Source organism: Chelmon rostratus, chromosome 18, assembly GCF_017976325.1.
Source record: "Chelmon rostratus isolate fCheRos1 chromosome 18, fCheRos1.pri, whole genome shotgun sequence".
Taxonomy (NCBI): Eukaryota; Metazoa; Chordata; class Actinopteri; order Chaetodontiformes; family Chaetodontidae; genus Chelmon; species Chelmon rostratus.
In genome coordinates, this window is record NC_055675.1 from 2,765,751 (window position 1) to 2,788,955 (window position 23,205).

Genomic DNA, 23,205 nt, shown 5'->3' on the forward strand with positions numbered 1-23,205 from the left:
AGTCCACCTCTCCACCCTCCCCCCAATCTGTTTCCACTCTCCTGGAGCCGGAGGTGTTTTCATTCAGACAGACACGATCCCAATGGGGTTGACATCCACCCTCCAATGACCAAAGGGATGGAAAAAGCCTTCCCTGAGGGGTTAATATGACAGTGTGCCCTCCACCTCCTTCACCAACCACCCAGAGCCCCCTCCCTCATCCTGCTTCTAATGACCCCCCCCCCCAACACTACCTCCCTATCAAATATGAATGCAGCATCTCCCTCAACGGCTGCCCCCAGACGCCATGACATACCTTCAGCTCTGCACAAACGCCCCATGAATTATTCACCCATAGTGGCACGTGGACATGGGTGTGCCCCCCCTGTCTTTTCTTAGACATGAAGCACAGGTGAACAGCAACTTATTTCACATTGAGTTAATCAATTTTCATCCCATTTACTCTTTTAATCATGCTCTTTACATGTTCAAATGCTTTAGGTCTTTGGCTCCAATTAAAGAACCTAATGAATTTTGTCTATCCAGTGTTATATGAATAGCCTTTTGTGTTAACTAATTATAGATCTCACTCCACTACTGGTCATGTTCTGCGCTGTAATTGGATTTTCCCCGAGGGTTTATTGATTTTATGTTGAAAGTGGCTGAAACATGGGAGGAGGTACCTGGTGTGATATGAATCGTGAGAGCATACCGTAAAGTTGTATGCAAGCTGAACAAAGGAGAATAATTCAGGTTTTCTTATATGCACATGTATGTATTTTAGAGACTCTTTGCAGCAGTTAATTTTAGTGAAGTTATACTATGAAATGCCTCAGTTTTGGTTCTGGCTTAGTCACTTCTAGAGCTGTTTTCCTGCAGCCCTCTGGGATGAGGAGCAAGAAACTGGGGGAGCAAACAGCAAAAAAGCCCCTACGGCAAGCAGGTGGTGGCTTTTTCTGCGAAGGAGGAATAATTAATCAGAAGAGAGGGCTGCGTGAAAAGGAGGGAAGGAAGGGGGAAATAAAGAGATGAAAGAGCCTTCAGTTCAAAGGGAGCAGCCAGTGATGAGCTTGGCCCTTACTGGGCCTGTAACAGGGCTTACAACCGTCACAGCTGTCTTTGGACTGAAGCAGATTGCGTTTAACATGAATCCAGTCATCTGATTGGTAAAGCGATTGTTCTATTTGATTAGAGTTGGTAAGAAAAACACAATAATTGCAATACAGAATATGGTATTGGTTGGACTGCTATGGGGGAAGAGGAAAGGATTTTGAATACTTTATGTTGGTTCCTTTCATTTATCATCTTGTGAATGTTGGGTTGGTTATGGAGCCTCAATGCTGTTTGGGACCAACTGAAGCGTGCCTGTTGCACCGAGTATCAAAAAATTGTGAAGCACCAAAGGCAGGGATCAACTAATCTGAGCAGCAACAAGGTTCTGGGAGAGCTAAGTAAAGTTGTTGTCATATTGGTGTAATAGGACAATGTGTCCATTCCTCAATTAGGCAATGTTAAGAGGTCATGTCAAAGTTTTCAAAGTAACCCTCCTATTCAGAGGGTTTCTGGGATTTCAGGCTGCCTCTGTCTCTGTTACAGGGGTAGACTAGAATAACAATACTCCAATTGGGCCTCTGGTAGCAGCAGATACAGTCATTACTGACTGCTTGATGTGTAATGTCATTCTGGGTGACAGCAGTTCCTCCACACTGCTTTGTATATGGCAGTGGAGAGAGATACTCTGTGTGTGTGTGTGTGTGTGTGTGTGTGTGTGTGTGTGTGTGTGTGTGTGTGTGTGGATGAAAGCACGCACTTTTGTCCCTGTCATCACTTACGATCTGCCCCAAATCAGACTAAAAAATCCATCAAACCCAGCTCCATCCAGCTCTATATGACCAGCTGTAATGCTAAGCCGTACCTCTCTCTGAAAATAGGCCTGATGCATCGTCACCCCTCCTCCAAAGATTATCATTTAACAACTGCACAGGAATAGCTTTCCATCCGGCTCAGAGGGATCAATACATTTGTTTCCCTCCTAAAAAACCGATTCGCTCTGCCTCTGCCAGTCATGGGTTATGTAAAGAGTGAGAATGCAGAGCAGTCTGTGGTCTCAGTCGGTGCTGCCTTCTGCTGTGAGCATATATGATTAGAGATGCTCTGCAGTCTTGCACTGAGCGTAGCATTGCTGCTGTTGTTGCCTGCCCCCCTGCCTGCCCCGCGTCCTGTCGTGCAGGATTACAGCACCCGTTGACAGAGTCGTTGTGGCGTGTGCTGCTGCACTGCTGCTTCACGAGTGGGGCGGCCATTTCTCTCTGCCAGCTTGGTCTGATGCCAGGTCATTGACATGGATCAAACTGAGACAATTACAAGGCGCACGGAGGTGATCAGGGTGGGAAGTTTTACCAGCCAAATGCTGGTAAAATATGAAAGTGGTTGCTAGATTTCAAACACAAAATAATGATTTACTGATGAGTGGCTGGTGAACTGAAGGTGATATTGCACTCATCCTGATCCCCTTTGCATCTGCTTAGTGCAGCTGTCTGCACAGAGGTTGTGTTTTTATCCAGAAGGCACCCTATATGTGATATGTGTTATTTTAATGCAGGCACTCTCTGTTGCAGGGCTGCACTGCTGCTGAAGCACCAGCACTGACATCTTAGAGTTCTGCAAACCAAAAATGAGAACACAAACACCTTTTCTGCTCTCTTATAATTCCACACACTGTGCACATTTAGTTACCCACACCAGCCAATTTAAACCAACCACTTGAAAGATGCTAAAATTAAAAAGAAGACACAGATTGAACATATAAGATTACACAAAGAGAAAAGACAGGGCATTCGGTTTGAAAAGCTCGTCCTTGTGTGTGCCATGGCATTTTGTCACAGCATATACATTATTATTGCAATGTACTCTGATTGTGCTGACGGGCATTTCGGCCTCTCTCGGCCCCAGCGTGCCATCTGAGGGATCAGTCTGTAATTATGTTGAAAGAGAGCGGTCACGGTGTGTCAGTCAGTATGAGGCTGTTGTTCTAATTGGTACAGAAGAAGGTTTCTCTCAGTGGCTGCACTGGCATCCTCAAAGACCCAACCTTAAACAAGGGCAGCCAATGTTAGACATACCCAAAGCAGAGCTCACCCTGAGGGAGGCACGAAAGGAAAGCTCGCCATTCAATTGGTGTGTGATTATCTCAATTCAGAGTGGCTATTGTTCCTCGGCGACGCTGTCAATTGATATAAGAGTGAGGTTTCTTTCTATGATCCTCCACTTGTTTATTGCTGCTGCTAAGAAGGGAAAGCCCACACTCATCCTTCATTATTCTTCTCTCTGTCCTCACAGTGTGTCACCAGTGAATAAATTTCCTGCCTCTCGCTGAAGTCAGATGAGGCGACTGAGCCATAAGACAGAGAGAAAGAAAGAGGAGGGAGGTGAAATATATTCTCAAGTGACACAGACTGAGGACAGACTGGAGCTGAAGGCCAGACCGGCACTTTGTCTTCCAAGGAGAGCGTGGATTTATCGCCCGTTGTGTCTGCGCTGATAAACCGTGCCGGCACAGTTATTTCCATCCTTGTTTTGCAGAGAAACAATTAGATGGCATTAGTTCCTCTGGGAGAACACAGAATTGTCTGGGGGTAATCTTGTGCCCCACTGAGGTGTGGCTCATGTCATTTTTCAAATCTCAACATTTAATTTTGCTGAGGGAAGGACCCTAGCTCAGTCATGAAAGGACTGTTGAGAAGGATGTTTTCAGACTGTAGTTTGGAGCCGTATCTACATTTGGCCCTGCAGGAACATGTGTACAACAGAAACATTCCTTCTTCTCTGCAACGTAGCCGTCAGTCGCAAGACAGATTTCATATAGCACATACACCACAACTTTTATGTGGCAATGACCTTTTTCTATCTATCCTATTTTTCTGTTCCACAAACGCAGCATCCTACAATTCCCATGTAACTCCAGTGGTGAATTTGTGAGTGTGTCACTGGTTGGGCGTGTTTTTGCGTGACTGACCGGTGTCTCAGTTAGTCATAGTGGTGGCTCATCACTTACTCATGCAATTTCAGCTCCATCCAGGCTTTACTCCTCTTCTACCTCATTTCCATGGCATGGGACAGCCCAGCGCGGCCTACCTTTTTGTTGTTTTTTTCCAGTCGAGGTTACGAGCAAGCTGAGCTGATATATTACTAAACGGTGGAGTGACAACACTGCAGATCACTGATTGGTCGGAGAGGATTGTCACGGTGTCGTCACTTGCACAACACAGAGTGCAAGCTTGTGTTGAATTTTTAACAGCAACTCACAGGCTTTGTGTTTATTCTCATGCAGTGATCTCGCTAACGCTGCTAATGATCGGTATTAGTCAAAGCGCACAGAAAAAACTACATTTCCCATGAAAACTACACATGAAACACATGAAACTACAGGCATAGCAGTGCTGGCATTTTTTAATCCTAACTTGGTTGCGTTCATATCCCCAAAACTCACCAAAGCTCTGCTCTACAATCCTTTTTTTTTCAACTTTCTAGCTGTAATGTCTGCTGTGTAAAACCATCTGCAGCATCCAGTCGTCTCTGTCCAGCTCTGATTACCGACGCGTCTGAGCTACCTGCAACCCCTCCACTCACTCATGGACTCATCTCTTCTGCTGAGCCGTGACATTTAGCCTGTGAATGTCTAGGGCTTATGGGAAATGGTGTTAAAGGCCGCTAAAACCAGAACTATTGATTAATCAACAATATTACATTGTTTTTCCAGAAACCACTATCTTAATCTTTACAGTTGAAGTGAGCAACATGACATTTATTCCAAGGCCCTATTTTTACTTATTAACACAGTTTGAAAAAACCTTTTTGGCTCTCGACATCCCACTTATATTGTGTGTTACTGTAACTGTACTTGCAAATGAGATTTCCTCGTTTTTTTGCTTGTTAAGTAGAAAGTCTGAACTTTCTGCAGCTCACTGGAATGCAGCAGAACTTTTTATATGAAGAGGATTATAGGAGATGATTTATAGGTAGACTGCACAGTAAAGGATAGATTTGAATGCTTTGATAGCATCCAACATGTGGAAGACAGGTGCAGATTCTTACTTCTGGCTGCTCAGGCAGACAGTGATTGTCGGGCTCGATGATCAAGCCAGCATCCACTCGCCAACGCTCTGTCCTCCCCCCAGTCTCCATTAAGATCAACAGGGCGATGTTGACAGCACAGCCATGCCTCCACGTCTCCCCTTCTGTCCGGTCAGCCTCCCTGATAGGAGGCATTATTCCTTCTGACCAAGAAAGAGACACATTGTTTGTGTGAGTCATCCAGAGACCAAGCTACTGTGTGAGGCTATAAAAAAGGTCCCTGTCTCTCCGACCAGAGTGCTCATCAGTGGAAGGATGTCATCTGTAGAGAAAGCAGCGTGAAGTGAAAACCTTGAACAGAGTGATGAAAACCATTCAGTTTGGTGTGTTCTGTCTTCTTCCAGACAGCATGTCATCTTATCGATCTTATAGTGTATAAGTTGAATTCATTATTCTCTTTTAACATGTTTGTGTTTTCATGTCTTCTCCCGTCATCACATTTTATTTATCATTGTTGATGCAATCTTCCACTGTCACACATTACACACCCTCAACCTGCAGTCATTCTGTTTTATGTACACATTTTGGTTTTTCTTATCATTTCTATGTTTGAACTTTGCTGTAGTTCTATGATCAAGTCAACCAGTTTCATATAAACCAAGCTGATGGTTTTTTTCTTCATCATCCACAGACTATAGATAATGGGCTGTGTGCAATGCAAGGATAAGGAGGCAACCAAACTCACAGATGACCGAGACACCAGCATCTCCCAGGGAGCAGGATACCGCTATGGGGCCGACCCCACGCCACAGCACTACCCCAGCTTCGGGGTCACCGCCATCCCCAATTACAACAACTTCCACGCCCCTGTCGGACAGGGGATGACCGTCTTCGGAGGGGTCAGCACTTCCTCTCACACTGGAACCCTTAGGACTCGCGGAGGGACAGGTAAGAGAAGAACCAAACCGAACCAAAGCAGCAGCTAATTAGCTATCAAGACTACAAACTAACGTTAGCGGTGAACTTCCTTCTGTGAATATTTGTTTTGTCGCTCATCCAACAAGTGAAGGGGCAGGAGAAAATGTGTTTTTTTGTTTATAGGTCAGATGAGATGCATACCTAACAATATTCCATTGTATTAATGCAAAACCAGGGGGGTGCCATAAATTTTTCCCTCTTGTTCTGATTTTTCTCACAAGGAACAAGCGATTCACAAAGCAGCTTTGTGTGCTGGAGCTTTTTAATTTCAGTTAGACTGTAAATATTCAACCCAGTGCAAACTTGATTGATAAATGGTAAACAGAGTTGTGATGAATGATAATGAGGATTACAAAGTAAAGGCTGTTTTTAATAAAAAGAGATTCTGCCTTCAGCACATCATCTGTTTTAATCTAGTCATTTACATCTTTGCGAAAATAAATGTATTTAATATGTGACAGCAGTTCAGTTGTGTTTTAATTAACTCTGTTTTTATGATTTTCTTATGAACTCTGCAGTCACATCAGTGTCAGTCATCTTTCTCTCAAAGGATGAAAGATAACACAAAGTTTGTATAATCCAGATATAATCACAGACAGATTCTGAAGCGCTAATACATTTGCAAATGACGGGAAGCTAAAGAAGACATACATACTAATCATAAAGCATAATACAGGACGTACAGTATTAAGCATCGTGCAGACTAATCCAGCTCCGCTGCAGAGTTGCTGTTCAGGATTGCACATTTACTAGACATCCATCCTGTCCATATGTTGTTTTTGGACATTTGCTGAAACAACTGATGAGTCTTGGGAGCATAGCCTGTATTTACAATACTGCTATATTCTATGTTGTAGTTTTTATACTCACTGACAAGAAGAACAGACAAGAACCCGTGAAAACGACTTGTAGCAGTCAGGTTGATATCAAAGTCAAAAAGGTTTATTCCAGTAAACAATCAAGGGTCAAAATACAAAAGATCAGTGAGAGAGAGGCAGGCCTAACTGACAGGGATCAGGCAGAGGTTCAGACAGGCAGGGTCAGGAATCAGTTAATAAATGCTGGAAAGCTCAGCGTACTGCAAAGACTGGCAGCTGGGTGAAGGAACGGGCGGTGTGTATGGGGCTGGATCTATTCCAAGGGAATGGCAAGCTGGTGGGTGATTGGGTGAGGCAGGCCAGGTAAGGAGCAGGGGTTACTGGAGAGCAGGATTCTGAAATGACATGAGAGTTATACCACTTTAAACCAAAATTATCATGTATATGCAGGTTTTTTTGAACACAGGTAAACCTGCTACAAATAGGTCGTTGACTCCTTTCCCATTGGCACTAGATGGGTTTGCCTCTCTGTTTTTTCTGCTATGTCACGTTTCACGTCACAAACACGCCAAAAGGCAGAGAACAGTAAAAAGGAGCCGGACAGCAACAATATTATGGTGGTTGCTTTTTTATGCCTCCACGCCAACGACAGCACTATTTCATATCCATCCCATTGTCGTGAATATGACATCTCAGTAACACATTGAGAGAATTTCTTCAAATTTGGCACAAACATTCACTTGGACTCAAGCATGAACTGATTATATTTTGGTGGTCAGAGGTCACTGTGACCATACACAACATGACACAATGTTTGATATGCCAATTAGGACAACATTTCAAAGAAATGTCTGATAGGATAAAATGATGAATAATGACATTTCATATCCAAGAGGTCAAAGGTCAACTTCACTGTGACATTATAATGTGTAGACACTATTCTGGCCGTATAAAAGTGTCTGGCCACTATTTGGGGGCAGCCGTGGCCTAGAGGTTGGAGAAGCGACCGGTTTGATACCCTCACTGGACTGGCAGAAAAAATTTGGGTGTGGTGGAGTATCCTCTCCCCCTCCATTAGCTGGCTGATGTGCCCTTAAGCAAGGCACTTAACCCCCCAATATGCTCCCTGGGTGCTTGAATGCAGCCCACTGCTCCTGTGTGTTTCACTGCATGTTGCATGTTGCATTTGTGTGTTTAGGTGAATCAGTGATGGGTTAAATGCAGAGAAGAATTTCCCAGTTTGGGATTATTAAAGTAAATTTAAAAAAAGTAACACTGACAATCATTAGGCAACATTTACGCACCAACATCCAGAACTTGCGTCATCATTGCGTCACAAAAGAGGTGAAAATTGGCATGTCCAACCAGGTGTCATGTTTCCATCACTGCGCTTGAGCCAGTGAATACTCGTGACTACTGCAGAGCCATTTGACCTGGGAGTGAATGTCGATTAAACCCTTTCCTACTGAAGACAAAAGCCAGATGTTAGTGGGTGTTAGTGAATTTTTTGTCCAGTGTGAAAGCATTAGTAAACAAGAAAATCAAATGAGTCTACTCATTTGCTTTCCATGAGTGAATGTATGAATACTGAGAGATCAGTAGTCTCCCTGCCAACATCATTTAGGATATTAGTTCTGAGAACTTTACAACAAAGAGAATAAGCTTTTCGTCTACTTGTAGCACAGGTTGTCCACATGTCATGGACAGCTGTGATCTCATTAGTTGCACATTGAAAGGTCAACACCAAAGAAAGTCAAAGTTTAGACTGATTGAACTTTAAGCCCTGCGATGAGGCATTAAAACCAAGCTGTGAGTGTTCACTCTCTCAATTAGAATACAATGAGTTACAGTGGTACGAAGCAGGTCTGCCACTGATCATGTGTAGAGATCTTTATACGTCTGCACAGCCTGTTTACTGAAGCAGCAGCAGCAGCTACAGTCTCCTGTCACTGTCAACCCAGGACGCATTCATGCACATCATCGCCAATGTTCTAACACACGACCACTGCAGTTATGTGTGTGAAAACTGAAGAAAAAATGTGATTATGCGCCGATAGCACGACTGAATCACGAGCCATTCTGAGCTCGTGTGGATTAAAACAGGAGAGAATCTATTGCCTCACATGAGGCGGACAACTGAAAAATGTGGCCGAGACAGCAGTAGACAAGCCTTTACAACCTTAATGTACCTGTACGACGTGTTTTAAGAATTTTTAAATCAAAAGTGTTCAGCCAATAACAGAGCACACTTTCAGACTGGTGTTTCTGTTCATGGTGTTGTACTGGAGACTTGAAAAGGAATTGTATGATAAATAAAAAAAAGGGAGCTTGAGAGAGAAATTGTTCAAATTCAAATTGTTTCTAGAAAGTACTAAAAAGTGAAGCTGCTCAGTGGCCAGCAGATTAGACTGTGGTTGTACTGGCCAGCTTCCAGATTGCACTGAAACTACAATGAACAGTTCCTGGGTCAAAAATAACAAACAATCAGAGCCATTGATCAAGCCATTTGTTATCAAGTGCTACAAGAGACAGCAAAAGCTAGGAGAGACATGAGAAACGTGATCTTGCAAAGAACACTAAAGAGGAACTAATTAATCTGGAGGTTATTTCTTACAGCAATGTACCTTCATTGCTTGTCATAGGAGGGAAAGTATCTGCAACACGTATTGGAGTGTGAAGGTTGTTTCTTTTTACTTCATTCCCACACATTTTACAGCATTGGATGTGCCCGGTGAAAGCTCCCAGCCACCCACAAACATACACCTCCGTATGCAAATCGCAAACTCTCAGGGATTCTTTGTGTCGTGATAGACTTCCTATTGCATCCCAAAGTCCCAGCAGTCGTCACCTCACATCCCCTGCTGCAGCCCCACCGCCGACCCCAACCCGGCCCTGTCAAGAACGTCCGGCTGGCATTAGCACGGGGCTTTGTGTGCCGGCCTCATTGTTTATGTAGGGAATATTCCTACTCAGGATATCCTTTATGTTTGACTGAGCCCAGGCTGCTCTGCAGAGGAACGCAGCATTTCCACTCAACTTAGCAGGAGTCCTCTCCCTCAAAGTGCGGATTATTTTCTATGCTGTATAATCCAAATCCACACAGTGGCAGAGGAGCCGAGAGGGGTTTAGCTTTTTAATTTTGTCATGGTGGGGAAATTTGGACATAAGCTACCCCTCCCTCTCAACCTCTGTTACAACACAGCTGCCTGGCTTGTTTGCCCAACAGCCGCAATCACCCCGCTCAGTCCCACTGCAGAGGAGCCCAGATTGCACTTGGCATCAGACATCTTATTGATTAACAGTTGATCTTTTGCTGATGTCATTTCCCCACATGGAAATTCGCAGCTAGTCCTCTGACCTTATGTAACTAATTGAGTAGGATCCCAGCAGACAACTCTAAAATGAATCAATAAACCAGTTTATACCGAGTGCCCACCTCTGCTGACCTAATGGAACATTTGAACAGTGTAAACCACAGCCGTGATGCATTCAGGGCCTTGTTATGTGCCGAAGGCTAGAAAGTGTTTCAATCAGACGCTCTCTTTTTAACAGCCTGCTCTCCCTCCTTTCTGTTTGTTATCACATGAATAGCAGCAGGTCCTCTCTATCTGCAGTCCCATCAGCAAGCCTCACACAGCCTCTTCCTATCTGCGCTGTTCCCCACAAAGCCTTAGCACCGTTGAGAGTGTCTGAAGTGAAATGACTTGAATAAATGTGATCAAGAGAGTTTAAGTGGACTTTAAAGAAGTAGCCATTCAGCTTCCATTTGTCAAACACTCAGAGACATGAAACAGCTTAACAGCCACAGTCACCTCAAGCCTGAGCAAAACACTCCGAGTGCTGCTTTTGTCTTATCTCGACACTCGTGTGCTCTGTTATGAGACAGGGCAAATCGAAAAACCTGAGCCAGTGAACTAGATAGAGATTCAGACCTCTAAAACCATCTTGTTTATGACATTGTTTTGAGCAGCATCCCCACTGGTAAGGATCACATTGCACTTGCTTGTTGAGATCTAGGGAAGCAACAACATTATTCAAATGAAGTCTAATGCTGCACAAAACGTGAGCATCAGATGATCAGACGTGTCGGAAACAAACCCGCAGATGAGTCAAACTTATTTGGAAGTGAAAACAAGGCGAACAGTAGGACTATCTGTGCACACAGTTTTCCTGAGCAGTGAGGATTTATTTGCATTATGGGTACGCTCACTTTCAGTTGACCTCTTTTGATCATTTAGATAAACTGTGGGCTGAGAAGGTTCTTTCTTCTCAAGGTCGACCAACTTCCAGAGCTTTTCCAGAGCTTTTAACCACATCTAATGGTCTTTGCACAGTCCTCATATCTGATGAAATAAACTGGTACTATTCTTTAAAATCCCGACATCTCCATGTTGTAGTTTCTACTAACCAGTGTTTACACATTTGTTATACATACAAATAACCCAGTACCTTAAGAATCTTGGAAGTACTGTACATCATATGATTATTAGATATCCATCATAAAACATTCATGAAAAACCTGAGTGTATTCTTAAACTCCAGAAAACTCTCACTGTGCTAAAGTGAGTGGGGAAATGTACAAATTTGTCCTAGAAATACAGAATCAGTGCATGTTTTCTAGATGACGTTATGGTTTTGATAGATTAATTCATTCATTCTTAGCAATTGTGGACAATATTGTGCTGTTTTGAAGCTACAGGCTTAAATGTTTCTCCGCGTGTTGACTTGATTTCTTAGTTTAGGGTTTCTGGTTGTTTAGAACCACCTCGCTCTATCATGTTGCCAAAATTAAAAATATGTGTGAATGATAAGATGACAGTCAACAATAATCAAACTCTGAACTTTGCCTCTTTGAAAAGAAACCTAGCTTTGGTGGCAAACATGAACCACCATGTCCCTGGTTGTGTCTGGACAGACGTGTCTGTCTACAGGCCTGGAGGGTGATGATCAACGTGGTTGCCATGAAGTGAAGTGTTTTGATTATGATGCCTGTATAGTGAAGTGTGAAACACAAACGGACGGGCATCACTTCTCCTGACATGCATTGAAATAAATTACATAACTCCAGTACTGTAGTTTCACACTTCTGGTTTTCACAACTTTCTACAACTCTCTTGCTGTAGCGTGAAAATCATTTCAGTTCTCTCTTATCGCTAGAGAGGCCAACAGCGCGAGGGAGGTTGTGGATATCAGCTTCATGGAAGTCGTGCGACAACCTGAAGTTACGTTGAGAATTTTGGACATGAACAGTGTCTAAAAAACACGTTTTGCTAACAAATTCTGCTGCATTTCAGCCATCAGTGGTGTTGTTGGTGAGATAATGCTGGAATGGCTGGAAAGGTTTTTCAGGCCACTGATCTTTATCAGAGAGGTTTTAGCTCATCTGATGGGAGTCGAACTGGACTGAGGCAGCCCAGATCCCAGCTTCTGTCACCGCACTGTTCGATGTCTGAAACAGTTCATTCTGTCCTGCAAGGCTGGGTTACTGTGAGTTCATGCAGTTCAGGTGGTGGATCTGCTTCAGGCAGGCAGAAACACTTGCATGAAAGAGCAATGTTGAACCTTTCTAAAGCCACTGAAGCTGTTGTAGGGATTAGCTGAGGCTCTTATTAAGAGAAGCACAACAAGTCGACCAGTAAGGAGCTCAGTGTCTTGTTCACTGTGGTCAGACAATGAACTCAATTACAAATGGAGTTGTTAAACTACTAAATAACCTCATTACGCCAATTAAAAGTAAGCAAAAATGAATGATCCATCCAGTGTAATTTTACAGTTTGTGTCAATGTGCGTAGACCTGGATGAGCTGGTTTAGTTTGGCCCCAGGATTCCTTACCTATGAGTTTATTTCTTTGCTGAATGCTTTGTCTGTTGTCATGCCTCCAACTCATCGTCTGTTTTGTTTTATTTACCAGCCATTTACCATTTTATTTTTATGTTCTACCAAACACACCTAAAAGGGCAGTTTTGCAGTTTTTCTCCATTTCACACTTTCATTTGTATTATTAACTTCCTGCTGTGATCTGTTAACACATCCTTCAATGAGCCTTAATTCCTTCATCACGTTTGCCACAAGCAAGCAATAAGCAGGAATGTAAGGGTGAGAAAATATTCCTGACAGAGAAGTGCTGCTGGGAGATATTCAAATGAGAGCTACTATTCTCTCTCACTGCTGTGATGAGGGCAAAATTAGGAGGATTAGTGGAGGGAGATGTGGGAGAGGGGATAAGCCTCAGCGGGGAGAAGGTGACTTCAGGTACTTTATGAAAAGAATTCTGATTCTCCAAAGGTTGTTCTTCCATTACAGAGCCTATTCTACCACAGGAAAGCTGTAGTGGCAACGACTTACAGAGGACACAGGTTAGCAATAGTACAAGACAAAGGAGTTTAGTATGCTTTAAAGGAACTAGTTCGTAAGATGTGCTGTCTGACCACATCCAAATACAAAAGTGTTTATAGCTGTTCTGAATGACCATGCTCAAAGGCCAGGCAAAAAGCATAGCCTCCCTCTGGCTGCATCTCACTGCCCCTCTCATCCCTCTTGAATTCTCTGCCTGTTGCAGGCCTTTGTGGGCTTGAATTGCAGTGAATTGTACAAATGGCCACTCCTCAAAGGCATTCTGGGTGTTGAATTGTGTCTGTGAAGAATGAAAAAAGAGAGATTGAGAGCAACATTAAAATTCTGCCTACTAGAACACCTCCACAAACGTGGCCAGTCACTGAATGAAGCGGGAATAATTTGTGCTTTCTATTTCAGAAGCCACAAAAATTGTCACACACTGCCCCCCTCAAGTCTAACCTAAAAGGTGTGGGGAGAAGGGCTTTCAGATGCTGGTAGATGACCCAACAAGCACTTTAAGTAAAGCATACTGACATCTTAAATGTCAGCAGCTACGCTAGCAGCTCAGTGAAGCTCTATGTAGAATAGCCACAACAGTGTTTCAAGCTAAATGCTGATTGTAAAAACTACTTACTTTCCAGCTTAACACAACCTTAACATGTCCATAATGAAAATGCAAACATGCTCATATTTAGCATGCAGTTTTTACAATGTTCACTATCTTGGTTATGGTGGCACTAGCAGAAAGTCAGAGTATCAACATAGTCATTAGGATTCATCCCCTGGGACCATGAATATCTGGACTAAATTATGTGCCAATCTGTCAAGTAGATGTTGTGATATTTCAATGGATTGTTGAAAGATTTGATTTGCCTTTGGTACCAAATAAAACATAAGGGGCTCACCAAAGTTACTCAGATTTATCCTTTGACGACCATGTATGTTTGTTCAAAATGTAGTTGTAATCCATCCAAGAGCTGTCAGTATTTCAGTCTGGACTAACAACCAGCATTGATATATGATAAGAATAATGATAAGAATAATAAAATAATGGCAAAACTCCAACAGAATGAGTGTCTGTTGCAGAAACATGACCAGTTAAAATATACAGTGCTAAAGTTTCATTATTGGGAAAAGCCTTTGAAATATCCTTTGATTCCTGGGTTGCCTGTTTCTGTTCTATTTGCAGCGCCTGTAAAATGTGATTACGCATTCAATTCAACATTACATTCAAATCAGAGATCGGTTCCTGTTTGCGCAGTGTGCTGCAGCTACTAGTGCGTCTTCAGTTAAACATGATTCTGAGCTTCATTTTGTCTTGCTGATCTGCGGAGTGCTGACTCTGTGTTTTTCTCCCTCCCGCAGGAGTCACCCTCTTTGTGGCACTTTACGACTACGAGGCGCGGACAGAAGACGACCTCAGCTTCAGGAAAGGAGAAAGGTTCCAGATTATCAACAGCACGTAAGTCGCTACAGCTGCTTATCAGACTGCCTGCACTTGGGAGGAATGCAAGCTTCCTATTTTATCACTGTCTTAAAGGGGATGGTGCTGCTGGGAGGGGAGCAGACAGGGCGTCGAATTTCAGCTGAGGTAAAAGTGGCAGCTTGTACATGGAAAAAAGTGTTTTGGTTTCATAATCTGGAGCAGGCTGGAGCCCAAAATAAGTCTGCTTTACTTAAATATGAAGTTATAAAAAGCATTTTTCAGTTGTTACCACCAACGTGGCAGCCCCAACATTTACAACTGGATTTTTTCACATGTAAAAACAGGGTTAAATGCAATGGAGATTGTTAAGAAAGCCAGAATTGGCAGCAACTTTATACCGGGTAGAATATTTAAGAGTGCAAAGCATTTCAAATGAGGTAAAAGTGGTGGCTTGAACATGCAATTTGACAATCAACAGTAAACACAGTTTATTTAAGGTTTACACAGGGTGGAGCCGGGTCTCCAGCCAGCAGTGATGAGTGTGGTGTTCCTTCAAGATTTCCCTCTGAGCTTGGACAGGAAGTGCCCTGTTACACCCACAGGGCTGCTGGCTAGTCTTTCTTCCAGTCAGCAGAACTGCAGACGACCTGTGTTTGTGTGTGCGTGTCTGTGTGTGTGTGTGTGAGTGGATGGAAGGAGAGGCGTGATCACTTGCCAACTCTTAAACCATCCTGGCCTCAGCCTGCGGATGGTTTTCATTTTCTTTCTGTCTACATGAGGCCGTGTCTCAGCCTGCTGGACTGACCCTCAGCTGCTTCTCTGTTTGGGTTTCTGCAGTGGTGCAGTGACATTTGAGCAGGCGGGAGTCGGCTGGGTCTGTGCTCTGACCCTGTTCTCCTTTAGCTTCCAGGGACGGCAGGTTTGCTGTGACTCCATTGTTTCATAAAGCTGATTACCTGTATGTAGCCATCACCACACTGCTCTTTGATTTCTGTGCCAGTAGGTGAACACACAGACAGTGGAATGACACAAATGAGTGTAACATAGCAGCCCTGTCATTAAAGAGGATTCTGGATAACTGCTGAGGTTAAGTTTCACAATGAAGTCAGTTTTTTGGGGGGGTCTTCAAATGAAACAAAACTAAAACTATGGGAATGCTATTTATATCAATATAGTAAATAACACAGTTGTGACAAATCAATCATTCATTATACTTTCATTATAATGGTTTTAAGGCTGGATGTTGGCGCTGATCTTTTGATCGGGACCAGTTTTTTAGCTTGACTGTGAATTTCGATCATGTAGAATTCATGGTTTTACAGACCACTCTCAAAAGCACTTAAAACAGTAGATTTTTAATCTATTTGCACTGCTCTTCCAGACATTCATTTCTGTACAGTACAAAAATCAATTAGCAGGCTTTTGAAACATGCTTGAGTTGTATAATCCTTCACAATGAACATCAAGTCTGCATTATTGCTGATTGATAATGCAGCAGAAGTGCAGACTGACATGAAAAATGATTGATGTTTACTGTGATGGATTACACAAATACAGCAAGAGCCTACTTATTTATTTCCATACACGAAGGAAACCACTAGATACCAATGGCTGACTGAATGGTAAAACACTGTTAGCAAATGTTAAACACAGCAGCGTCCCTGGCAAAATGACAAGCTGTGAAATAACGTAGATGTGATTTGGACTAAAGGGATGAAACGTGCAAATCACTTTATATCGTCCTTGAACGTTCTGTTTGCACAAATACGACTTAAAATATGACAGACATTTATACTGTGAACAATAAATTCCCTTTGTACTCCCCATGTAAGCAGCACTGCTGTTGTCTTATGAATATAAAATTGCTTCAAGTGCAAATTATAGGCTGAACTGTAAACCCATTTCCATGTTATAAAATAGACCATAATAGCCCGCCATAGAAAACACAGCTACCATTTATCACAGCTAACCATTTTACACAAAAAATAGTCCCTGACAAAAGACATAAACACAGAGGGATGATATGATTACACATTGACAACCATTAGGTTGAAATATAGACAACCTAGATGACCTTTTTAGTGCTTTTGGGGCACTTTGGCAAATTGGAATCATGAGCTCAGTATTTTTAAAATCCAGGCTGCAACCCTGGTTCTGTAGGGTAGCCTATATGTAGCCTCACACTTGAAATCCAGGACAAAAGAAGCACACATAATGTGTCAAGTGGAAATCATACCCTTGGATAAGTGTTAGTTCTGATATTAGTCAGAATAATGCTAATTAATGCAGCACTAGTGCTTTTATAAGTGCCTTTATTGATGCTTCCCTGTGCTTTCACACAAAAATACAGCATCTCTCGCATAAAATGTTAATGCTTATGCCATATAAGCCTGCTCCTGATGAATTATGAAAACTCGACTGTACATGGCTGCCTTATCACCTCAGCCTTTGGCCCAGCAAGGTTAGTCTTCCTCCTCACCACGCCCAGAGAGCATCCTGTCCCAGCCAGCGTCTTGCACATTCCACGACACACCTCGATCCCTGCTGGGCCTCAGCCAGAGCAGGAAGACACCATAATTAGAGCCGAGGCTCCCTCCTCTTCCTCCTCTCTCTCTCCTCCTCCTCAGCAGGGGCCAGACAGAGCTGTATCTTCACCCCTTCTCCCTCTCTCCTCTCCTCTCCACCTCCCTCCGTCCACCCACGCCTCACTGCTTCAACTAGCCTCAAATACGGACTGGGCTTCTTCCAGCTAGCCACACTGACCCCTGCTGGACAAAGGCAGCAAAAGCCCAAAATCTTCATCTGGTCCAGCCCGTCAGAGCTGGCAGGAAGTGACTGACAGATGCCCGAGCAGGCGGGGCTCACGTGAAGCAGCGCCACAAGAGCTCCCAGCGCCACCGCCTCAGCTGACAGAAGGCACTGTTGTCCCTTTTTGTTTTGTGATGGCATCCTCTAGGAAACAGGCCTCCATCTCTGAATGTTTATAAGGCAGTGCATTCAGCCCAGGCTTTTTATAACCCACCATGAGTCTGTTATTGTAAAGCTTCATCAGACATAATCAGGAAATAGCTCCTGTTTTTACAGAAAGCTACAAGTCTACGCTGTTAGTAAATTAAATTCGTATTGTTCCCATTCCACTGCAGGCTATGAATGCACATGCACAGACACATTGTGGCGTTGTGAATGAGTGCCTGTACTGTATGACTCGTCTCAGTCAACACGGCCCTGTGTTTAATTATTCTCTCATCAGCAGTCACCAGGGGGAGAGAGGATTTGAATCCATTTGGAGACAGGAGGGAGGTTCTTTGTTTACTCTTGTTGTTGTTTTCTGTCTTTTTGCGGCAGAGCAGAGTTGGTTTAAGGGGTTTTGTTTCTGAAGACAAAAGAGGCAGCGGGACAGACTGGGGCCCACCCCGCCCCGTCTGTTTATGTCTCTCTGGCTCCACACAAACACACATACCGACACATCTTACACCGCACAAACACATCCTCTCGCTCCTGCATACTTTTCTCTCTCAAAAGGCAGATTGTTGAGACTCCATCTTTCCCTCCTCCTCCCTCCTGAGGGATCCCTCGTGAACAAAGGGAAGCAGGCCTGTTTCTGCCTGGGATGTCGTCCCCAGGCGATCCCCCATCATGGCTTTATTCAGCATAAATGAAGGGCCAACAACGCCTCTCCTCCCCCCTTCCTCCACTCCCTTCTCTCTCTCTCTGTCTCTGTCTTTAGCATCCCTCTCACACACACACACAAACACACAGACGTTCCCTCCTGGTATGTGAGGGGTGTGATCGAAACAAGCCACCGGGTGGTACAGTGTGTCAGAGGGACACTGTCGAAGCATGGCGATGGGGGGAGGAAATGTACATGTGTGATTGTGCATTCATGTGAAAGCATTGGTAATGATGGTAAACCACTACTGCTAGCTGTCCCTTAAGGCAGCCAGATATTGATGTGTGTGAAGACGAGAGTGAGGGATGGAAGAGAGAAGGCGAGGAAGAGGGGAAGGGAAATGGTGGAGAAGTACAGATGAATGAAGAGGAGAGTGTCTGTAGGAGTGCGATAAAACATAAATGGATGTTAGTAACAACACAGAAACTCCACTCTGAGCTTGCCTTATCCACTTAGCACTCTTAGCCTCGAGTCCAAAGTTGCTACTGAAGCTGTTAATCTTTAAAAATGGGTGACAAATATGTGGTTTTCTTTTTAAAACATCCTCAGTGATTTCCTAAAACAGCTGTAGCCAACAGGAACAAATAGTGCATTTGGTGGTGTAGTGAGTCTGTGCAGCAGCAGGAGAGTAAGCGCACATCCATCCACTGTGCTCATGTGTGGTTTCAGTTTGTGCATAAAAAAAAAAAAGCTGAAATATCACAAGACAGTTTTCATGTTCGGCTGAGGTGGAAAATTTGGCCTTTATCGATTAATTCAAAATTCAGTTAAGTTAAATGGAAACAGAATTAGTGAATAAATCATTAAATGTCACTGAAGCTTCTGCTCCATTCAAGAGAAGAAAAACAGCAGCAGTCAGTGGAAAACATCGGATCTGCGTCGAGACTGTCGACTTCCTGAAATGAATGCATGAAACGAGGAAATGTCATATTTCCATCATGTTTTCTACAATGTTTTCATTATTTTTTGGGTTTAACTGGAGCACAACCAGCTATTTGTCTCAATGCACCAAACTCCTAATAGCTTCGCATAATAGTAGTGGCTGGAAATGGAAGTACATTCATTTGCGCTTTAATTTCCTGCTGATTTTGTGTAAATTTGTGCTACATTTGAGCGGAAACCTGACTAGTGTCTGTGGGATCAAGTCAAATTCCAAACAAACAGTGCAACAGTGTGGTTCAACACGCAGCAGAGGCGTACAGTACAGAGCATATCAGGCTTTAGCACTGGCAGCTTTTGCTTGTCAATTCATTGTTGATTTTGGTCTTTTCATGGGATTTGTTGGCAGTGAGAAAAAAAAGAAAGGAAGTCATTAACGGATAAGTTTTTAATGACTTCCTCCATTTCTCAGAGTGGCTTCCAACAACACTGAGATCATGGAAGTGCAGTAAGCTGGCCTTATATATGGCGAGGGCAACCGTCAGTTTCAAGAGCAAAAGGTGCTCCAGTCACATGCCTCTGTAGCTTCAGTGGACCGTGCCGCTGCAGTGCATCATGGTCTACTAACGTCTTCTGTGGGTGTACAAATGGATGCGTTTGCCTGCTCTGGTGGATTCCTACGTGTATGATGCCCATGAGAGAAATCTTGGCCCTGACTCTGAGGGGTCGACGCCACAACCCGCTCTTTACAGTCCAAATTTGAGTTGTGACAAATTAGAAGGAAAAAATTGATATTAATGAATACGTGGAGCAACATAGCAAACGCAGCTACTCTCATGCTGAGAGTATCTGTTCATTTTCCAGTAGAGATCTGGAGACTTACGCATGCAGAGGAGCATGAAGCTGTTCTGGAAGTTCTTAATGAACCAACACCTCACTGAGACACGCCGTGTGCGTTTCCTCTTTCATTTATAACTCATCTGTACTTTGTGGCTGTGCTGGAGACATCTCTAGGTGGTATCATTTTCAATTTAAGGAGTTATTGACAGGAGCAGAATAAATGGCAGACATATCAGGCTCAAAGTGTTTAATGACAGATTTCTCCTCCAAGCTCAGCAGATTTTCAGGCTGTGCCATTTTAGTGGTCACCCCTTATTGGAATTCACAGCCAGACACTAAACTTTGCAATCCATTTAAAAATCTGTCTCGTATCAATATCGCGGCAGGATCTGAATGCATTTCCATGCATTTTAAAGTTGCTGAAGTTCAGTTTCTCATGCTAATGTTTGCAATGCAACTCAAACAGTCCAAGTGCCTCAAACGAGTGGGGCCAAGTACATAAACTGAATCTCGGCTTTTAAAAGGACATGATGGGAGGAGGAGGGGGTGTGAGGGACTTCTTGAACCCAAAGTACGTCAGAAAGTGGGAATAGGAAAGGAAGGAAAGATTGAACATGAGAAATGTTAGATAGGGAGGCAGATGGAAGATGAGTAGCTGAGCGACTGGACTGATGAAAGAGTTGGAGGCGCACTGAGGGGTGGATGAGCCCAAAGAGAGATGGTGGTTAGCGAGGAAGAGATGCACGGAGGACATCAGAGGAAGACACTAATGGCCGCGTGGGCATCCAGGCTGAGAGGTCTTTAAGGAGCCGCTCCTCCCTTCTCCTCCTCGGCTCTTTTTTACTTTCTAAACATTTAGCAGACACCCTTCTTCATCGTGTCAGTAACGTCACACTTCAGCAACTGAGTAGAGAGGCTGAAACGCAGGAGAAGCCAAACAGTTGAGCTTTATTTACCTTGAAAGAATAGTTTAACATTTTGTGAAATACCTGTAGATGCCGTCTTCCTGCAAGTGAGATCAGTGTCAAGTTTGTGTGTGAAATACTGAGCTGCTGTCAGAATGGGGTTAGCCGAGCTCAGCAGACTGTAAAGAGTGGACGGAGGGGGAAACGGCTAGCCTCTGGACAAACTTAAACAAGAGAGACATAGATGCTCTGCTGATAGCCAGAAGAACGTGTATTTTGCGAGGGCGCTGCATGTTGGAGCTGATGTATTTCTTGTTGACCTGCAACATTGCACCCAGCAGTTGTCAGCAGCGGAACAGTCAAAGCACGCAACTCTCACTCTGAAACCACAGTTTGTTCCTTTTCACATGACTCCCTGTACACTAAACAAACAAGATACAGCTTAGAGAGTTCATGTTGGTAGGTTTTCACTTTGGACAGAGCCGGGCTCGCCGTTCACGCTTAGCCTGGTTAACCACATCCTGACTGCAGCGCTGCACGCACCACGCAGACAGGAGGTCGATGTTGAAATCTCATCTCACCTTCTCTTGGAAAGAAAGGCTTATTTTTAGATTCAAAATGTGGACTTTTTCTAATGTTTTAAAATGTTGTTTGACTTTTATTCAGTTTAATAAAATGTAGATCTATTTCTTTTAGGATGCAGGTAGTATAAGATAAGAGATAATAATAAGATGCTACATTTGAATAATTCTGTACATAAATATTATATATACACATGACTTATAATAAATAATGAACGAGTGACTGAAAGCAAATCATCACTTTCCAAAATGTTCAACTGTTCCTTCAGCAATGTACATTCATCTTGACTGGTTCTTGATTCCTCTTAATTCATACAGTGTGTACAATACCTATATACCTTTTTAGTGTCGGTGGCTGCAGGTTAGCCCTCAGACTGCCTTTCTACAGCAACATGTTGCCCTCTGCTTTACTCTCTACAGACTCATTTGATCCTGTGTGCTTTCCACATGCACAAACATAAACTGTACTTTGATGAGTTCAGTGGCAAATGAAATAAAGTGTATTAATGTGTGTCTTCTGTTTTTCTCTTCTCCCTCTCTCCCTCTCTGTCTCTCTCTCTCTCCGTCAGTGAGGGGGACTGGTGGGACGCTCGCTCGCTCACCACCGGTGGCAGCGGCTACATTCCCAGTAATTACGTGGCTCCAGTGGACTCCATCCAGGCTGAAGAGTAAGTAGTGTGTGTGTGTGTGTGTGTGTGTGTGTGTGTGTGTGTGTGTGTGTGAGAATGCTCCTCAGAGACCCACAGCACACTGGTCCAGGACCAGTGACTTTCATCTAGAATGTGCTCTGAAGTAGCTCAAGATTAGTGGGCACGAGGCCGCAGACTGACAGCCACACGTGCAGATTTAACCTTCTGAGGAGCAAAATTCAGGAGAAAAGGTCATCGTCATCCCCCAGTTTCTACTTTCTGACCAGGCCGGATGTTTCTACTGGCCTGATAAAATGACATTTCTGTGACACTATAAAGAGATGGATTTAGAATTTGAAATGCCAGCCAGACTCTGAGTGAGAGGTAAATATATCCAGGTTGGTGGGGGTTGATTTTCTTTACTGCACAGTTCATCGAGTGCATACATTTTTAGCATGAACATATACACACTCTACTAAGTTTCACTCTGACATATGAGCAATGGAAAAGAAGGAAGAAACCTGTATTTTAATCATCCTCATCCTGTGTGTGGAGCATCTACTGCTGCCACAGACCTTCATCTCCACCCCCCACCTCCACCCCCACCCGCCACTTCAGTCAGATTAAGGTTTCTGAATAAAGATTCATTCAGTTCACTGTGGCGTAGAATCTCATTATGAGCCCACTGGAGCATGCTGGGATTAAAAACAGGGAGGAGGTGTGTGTGCAGCTCTGGCTATCAACACAGATCTACATCCGTGAAATACGTACTTTAGTGTCATCCCGCTCACGTTTCCTACAGCAGTGACAGCAGGCTGCCCTGTTCATTTTATTATATCCTGCATATTGTGCATGTTTATTTCTTGCCAAATGGAAATGTTGGCCTAACAGGGTCACTAGAAGGAAAAGTCAGGAGGTCAGCATTATGATTTCCGCTGTTTCAGTGAACCTGTTTTCTAATGCAATTGCAGCTGGTACTTTGGTAAACTGGGCCGTAAGGATGCGGAGAGGCAGCTGCTGTCCACCGGCAACCCTCGAGGAACCTATCTCATCCGGGAGAGTGAAACCACTAAGGGTAAAACCACAGACA

The 23,205-nt window shown here is 43.6% G+C and overlaps 1 protein-coding gene across 3 annotated transcripts in view; it reads left to right on the forward strand.

The window, feature by feature from the left end:
* fynb (FYN proto-oncogene, Src family tyrosine kinase b) overlaps positions 1-23,205 on the forward strand; it is a 70,363-nt gene that overhangs the window by 32,326 nt on the left and 14,832 nt on the right. For all 3 annotated transcript variants that reach the window (XM_041959082.1, XM_041959080.1, XM_041959081.1), the window contains exons 3-6: positions 5,744-6,000; positions 14,551-14,647; positions 22,056-22,154; positions 23,087-23,190. In XM_041959082.1, coding sequence (XP_041815016.1) covers positions 5,754-6,000; positions 14,551-14,647; positions 22,056-22,154; positions 23,087-23,190 — 547 coding nt within the window. In that variant the 5' untranslated portion in view covers positions 5,744-5,753. The remainder of the gene's footprint in view (positions 1-5,743; positions 6,001-14,550; positions 14,648-22,055; positions 22,155-23,086; positions 23,191-23,205) is intronic.